The sequence below is a fragment of the Calidris pugnax genome, unplaced genomic scaffold (assembly GCF_001431845.1).
Source record: "Calidris pugnax isolate Ruff unplaced genomic scaffold, ASM143184v1 scaffold54, whole genome shotgun sequence".
Classification (NCBI taxonomy): domain Eukaryota; kingdom Metazoa; phylum Chordata; class Aves; order Charadriiformes; family Scolopacidae; genus Calidris; species Calidris pugnax.
In genome coordinates, this window is record NW_015090864.1 from 15341572 (window position 1) to 15347571 (window position 6000).

Below are 6000 nucleotides of genomic sequence, written 5' to 3' on the forward strand. Positions count from 1 at the left end.
GTTTTAACAATCAGCCTAAAAGAGTCTACAGAAATGGCAGGAAGTACAGAGTCATAGATTTCAAGATCAGCAGAGACTGTTATGAGTATTTAGTTTGACATCTTGCTCAATGCAGGCCATCAGACTTCCCCGAAATGATTCCTGCTTCAGTGGTACCATGTCTTTTAGAAAAACATCTAAGAATCTTGATCTTCAAATTTCCAGAGATGATGTTGCATTGCTTAATTCGCCATTAAAAAAAAACAAACCCAAAGTAAAACCAAATTCTTATCAACCCAAATATAAAACCATTGTGGGAAGGAGGTATGTTAGACAATAATGCTGAGATTTGCAACAATTGCACTAACAGCACAGGAATGGAATGGGCTGGATGTTTAAAGGATTTCATAGGAAATCAGGAACATGGAAGGAAGCATTACTCGACCCTTTCCTAGGAAATGAGTAAAACAGAAGAGTTTTGGTTAGGCTGCTTTTTTAAAAACAACCCCCAAGCTCAGACATACATAAAAGTAAATTAGCCCTAAGTTAGGGCAGCTTCAGTTGCAGAAAGGATGTTCCTCCATTTATTAAAAGCTGTTTAAAAGATTAAATTTATTTTTAAATATTAAAAGTTTAATAATTAGGCTCCAGTAATAAATTTCTGAACATGATAGAAACCTCTGTGATCTGTACCATGTCATCATTGCAATGTGAATGTAGCAAAGGCATTTAAAGGGAGGTTTTTACAGCATTTTAAACCTGATCTTTTCTATGATCTGTTCACAAGGTGGACAATACCAGTCTCTCCAGCTTCTGGCTCAGGCGCTAGAGGTGGTTACACAGACAGTCTGGCCCTGCGAGCCTCTGGAGAGGATGGCACTGCACCGTGCAGTGGGAAGAGGATGCTCCACAGTCTCCCCAAGGAGAGCCTCCAGCCTAGCTCCAGCCTGAGTGCTCTTCAGATGGAGAGTGATGGAGATGTGAGTGTGGCTCGGGCACACCTGCAGGCAGCAGGCACGGCAGCAGGGCACAACCACACTGCCTGTGGCTGCAGCTGCGGCAGAGTGGCTCCTGCCAGGCCATATGAGCCAAAGGTCTTGCAGTCAAATGAAGTGGGGGGAAAGGGAAGCATCCAGGAGACACCCCAAGTTCAAAATGCTTCACTACAGCCTCAGCAATGCTACCTCTCTGGATGGTGGATGCCAGTCATGCTGCAGTCTCTGTGTCCGTGATTTATTATCAATTTATTATCAATGAAGAGATTGCAGGATCCCTGTTAGCAGCAGCCTGCCACCACGCATTTCTGTCTCGCTCCATGATGCGACAGTACCGATGCAGGAAGAAATGCACACCCGGACACAGAGGGGAGGGGTGCCAAGGATGGAGCAGTCCCATGGGACCAACCAGAAAGATTTAAGTGCCAGGGACAGAGCTGTCCCATGGGACCAAGGAGGCAGATTTTAAATTATGAACTCTTTTCTAACAGACCTGCTTCTAACAAATATCGCATTTGCTGTCACAAAGTGCTTTGAATTGATTCTATATAAAATTATTCCAATGAAAACCATTTAAAAAAATAAATTGCTATTGCTAGCTTTCTATGAATTTTAGGCCTTTGGAAGAAGGGAGGCCATCAGTCCACCCTGCACCAGCTGCATGACTGCATTTCACTGAGCTGCCCCTCTCAGAGCGATGGGTTGAAGCCGCTCACTTTCCCCAGGGGAACGCTGGGGACCTTGTGTGACCCACAGAACAGGGCTAGAAGTGAAGGAGCATGGCACAGGCTATGACTTCAGACCCCTGCAGAATGAGGCCACTGCAGGGCTATCTAGCAATACCATGAGACCTCCTGCCCCTGTTTCTGGCTGCCATCATGCAAGTGGAAGGCGTCAGGCACCCAGTAGCTCAGGGCAGGTGGGCCACAGGCACCAGCACAGATTTTGTGCCCAATGAGGAGATGCCATTAAGAAATTTCCAGGATTTGGCAGCAAGGAGGAAGAATTTTCAGAGGGCTGCTCTGGACACTGACAGCTTCTGTTCTATTTTGGGATCGTATCCTCACATACACTCTTCCACGCCTCAACACTGGGAAACACCAGTACACTTTTCTAATTTTTCCAGCAGGTAATCTCATTAATGATGCTATCTATTTATCTCTAAATTTGCTGGCTACCAACATAGTTACTCCCACACAAACAGCTAAAATTGCCTCTTCTCTTCACTCAGGAGAGAAGCAGGAGAGAGTTCTTCTGTGAACCCTCTCATCTCTACCCATAGGGCCAGCTTTCCCATAGTCTTCTGCTCATCTCCTCTTCCAAACCTTTACTGTGCAACCTCCTAATGCTCAGTTTAGCAAGGACAGCCAGGACAGCCCTCCCACCATCTGCTCCCACACTTTGCCTGAAGAACAATGTGATGGAGCAAAACATCAATTCCCTGCTCCATTGGGGCGTCACTTTCCCCTTGCAAGCAGCAGCGGCGGGCGGTGTGATGTGCCCACCTGCAGCTGCTATGAAGCTTCTCTCCTCCTCCTCCTCAGGAAGGTTTGATCAGCAGAACAATCCCAATGAGTGGAGACAACAGCATCATCCCCCGCCGTCATGAAACACCCCCAGCCCTGCCAACCTGTTTGTGAAGGCAGAGACGAGGTGGGCAAAGTCACTCCCTTCTGTGGTGTTTGGAGGGCAATTAGCTCTTCTGCATCAGTGGTCAGAGCATGAGTGTGGTGTAGATAATTCCCTAGCTGAGGAGCCTGAGTCATGCCCCAAATTGCCGTGGACCTGGTCAAGGTTTGTGAAGGTAGCTGGGACACACACACTGCATCTTCTGGCCCTCTCCTGCCACTGCGCTGCACTGGGAAGGCAGTATCAGGAGATGGCTGCAGGAAGCCTGCTGGACCTTGTTGGGTGGTTGTCCCCTCCTCGGGCCCAAAGACTTCTCCAGTCTCCACAACATGCAGCTCTGTCCCAGCCTGAGAACTTGGAACCTATTTCCTGAGAAAACCAGACAGCAAGGCCGAAGTTCATTATGGCCTGCCCTCAACAGGCCCAAACACCCCAAAGTGGGCCATTACAACTCTTCTGTTTTAAAGAAGCAGCCCCATGCCTCAGATGCTTCCCCAGGGCAGGGGAGTGGGTCAGGAGGGGGATTGCCACCCCAGAGCTCAGCACCTGAAACTCGTGTTCTCCAGCACTGAAGCTGCAGAGCTCTCCTGGATCAATCCCAGAGAGCTCACTCCTCCCTGCCCGTCCCAGCAGGACAGCGGCAGTGTCACCCCTGACATCAGAGGTCCTCTGCACACCCAGGGGTGGCACATACAAAGGTTTTCCCTTGTCCATAGCTGCTAGTGCCTTGTAAGAGTTCCCAATAGGCTCACTGGGCTGTAAAAATAATAGTAAGAAAAGATTTCTATTGTTGTGAAAGTGTGACAAAGCCATTTCCGGGGCTGTGCTCCCTATTTTAGGGGGAAAAACCACTTTTAAAAACCAGGATATAATATTTAACCACACTGACAGATCTCACCCCTTGCATTTTGAGATGTCAGAAAGAGACACTTCAGAAGTCAGAGAGCATTATTCTGAGTTTGGCCGACACCAGCAGTCACAGATATATCTGTCACATCCCAGGTGTGGGGCAGGCATGTGAGTCCCCACCGCAGCCCCCGGTGAGGCGGGAGGCAGGGATGCAGCTTCCAGCTGCGGTCGCTTCCAGCCTTGCACAGCCATATCTTCTTCATACCAGTTTTTGTCCACATTAAAAACCTACCTCCAAAGCCAAGTGCCACCTTCCTTGACACCCCCACGCACTCCCTTCCCCTGCTTTGAAGCCTTTTTCAGTACCTTTCCTCACTTTACTGCTATCCAGTTTCACTTCACCCAAAACACACTGTGAAGGATCCTCCTTATTACCTTTAAATTTGTGTCCTTCATTCTCTAGAAGGGACGGTTCCACCTGGGGACCTTCATCACGGCTGGGACTTGCTGCCCTAGGACTGCTTTACAGGGCTGACATGTCCTCCTGCCCGTTATCCCAGCTGGCAGCCAGGAGCCATTCCTGTTCCAGGCAAACGGGCTCACAAGGGGAAGATATATGCAGGGAAAGAGCAGCCAAGCCCAGCAGTGAGGAGACACGTGCCTTTGCCACATGTCACTGAAGGTCTTCATAAGAGGACGAGCTCCCAAGGCGGCGGCGTTTGGCCCTGCTTTCAGTTTCAAGCCCGTTCGGCAGGAGGAAGAAGGGGCTTTTCCTCCTACACCGTGGTCACGCTCGGGCTGGCTTCCAGTCCTGCTCTAGCCCCTTTCCTTTGTTCCTCTGCAGGCCTCAAATAGCCGCAGAACAATGGCCGAGCGCGGTGTGTACACACAGCTCTTCCTGCCCGGCCTGCCCCAGCCCCGGCGCGCACGTACCCCGCGCCCAGCGAGCCACGGCCGCACCGGCACGTTTTATGGAGTGACGACAAGAGCTTCCACCTGCTTCGGGATGTTTTAAAAAGAAACACCCAGGCACCTCCTCATGTTTTCTCCTGGAGGGTGGCCTGAGAAAAACAAGCGAGTCCTCGGTGCAGGTCGGAACACCCACCGAGAGATGCGCAGGGCTGAACCTCCAGCAAAGCCCGGGGTGTGTATAGGGCTGAAGCTGGGCTCAGTTTCTTAAAACTGGAGAAAATTAAGAGCTTTTGCCCCCCTCTTTTACTGTACTTGAACTGAGCTTTCCTAAGCCCACCAGAAAGGTCTTTCTGATACAGACCATATTGGCCACCTCCCATCACCCCAATATTCTCAAGTGCCTCGCTCTAGCAGAAGGCGAATGGATGTGCCACTGCCGTGTGTGGACTTGTGGTGCGTGGAAATGGTCACTAGTGTGGGAGCAGGAAAGGATCACAGGAAGATGGTGTCAGGGGTTAGGGTCATGCTTAGTTATGTCAGGACCAAAAGGAAGAGAAAGCAAAGCCATGGCATGATGCTGAAACTTACCCCCCTTCTGAAGTATGAAAAGTGGACAAACCCTGAAGGTCATGGTGGTAACCAGGACCCGCTTGCCTCCCTTGGCTCCCATGGCTGCTCTCAGTGCTGCTCGAGTTGGTTTTCACCAGAGGTTTCTTGCTGTACGCCCCGGCTCTCGATTCTGCCTCAAAACCATTCAGCGTTCTCTGAGCAGATCTGTTCCCCACGATTTCATGCCGGTATCCATCGTATCTGTTCTCATATGAAACAGGGGGATTTTTGGACAATTTGTATCCATGAGAAATCAGGAGGTCCTCGACACTGAACATATTGTGCTGGTTTCCCTCACAGCTGTGCCATCAGAAAGCTCTTTCCAGCAGGATCCATCACTGGAAAACAAAACCAAAAACAAACAGAAGGCTGCTTGAAACGAGGAAAGACATCTTTGATCAGCCGGTAGGCTGCTGAAGCTCAGACTCTCATCCTTTGGCCTCAGTCTTCCACCCCTTATAATAAAATAGATGAAGCAAAGTGCATGCAGATGCTGATGAATCATGTGCTGACCTTCCCCAGACAATACACCTCCACGCACTCAGCCAAGCAGCAGATGCCGCGCTGCTGCTGACTCAGGCCGTTTCACTCAAGAATTCACTGGTGATTGCAGCTTTCAGATGTCACTGAGTGATCTCAAAAAAAAAAAAAAAAAAAAAAAATTTTTCACCACCGGACTTGAAAGCGATAACATGTAATGACAGCCATTTCTTTTATTTTTTAGGAGAGGGAGGAGCTATTTTTCCGAGCTCTTTGTCTTTGCCACACAGTTCAGGTAAAAGATGATGACAGCGTAGATGGGTTGAAGAAAAACCAGCTCTCAAGAAGATCTTGCATATATATATCATCATCACCTGATGAAGTTGCTTTAGTTGAGGGAATACAGAGGTACGTGTGCAATTAGGTATCATACTTTTTTAATCTGGATATCCTAATCACTGAAGTCCAAATTGTTTTCAGCACAGAAATCCTACTACCAAACACCAAGTCATCTAACGGTGATGATTTTCTTAACATATGTTCATGC

The 6000-nt window shown here is 49.0% G+C and overlaps 1 protein-coding gene across 6 annotated transcripts in view; it reads right to left on the reverse strand.

Moving 5' to 3' along the window:
• The window catches only part of KIAA1462 (KIAA1462 ortholog), a 65041-nt gene that overhangs the window by 11240 nt on the left and 47801 nt on the right, over nt 1–6000 (reverse strand). For 4 of the 6 annotated variants that reach the window (XM_014945071.1, XM_014945068.1, XM_014945067.1 and 1 more), the window contains exon 2: nt 4953–5311. In XM_014945071.1, the coding sequence (XP_014800557.1) occupies nt 4953–5251 (299 nt within the window). In that variant the 5' untranslated portion in view covers nt 5252–5311. Of the gene's footprint in view, nt 1–4952; nt 5312–5486; nt 5612–6000 lie in introns of those variants that run through there. The other 2 variants (XM_014945069.1, XM_014945072.1) reach the window with 2 other exon arrangements.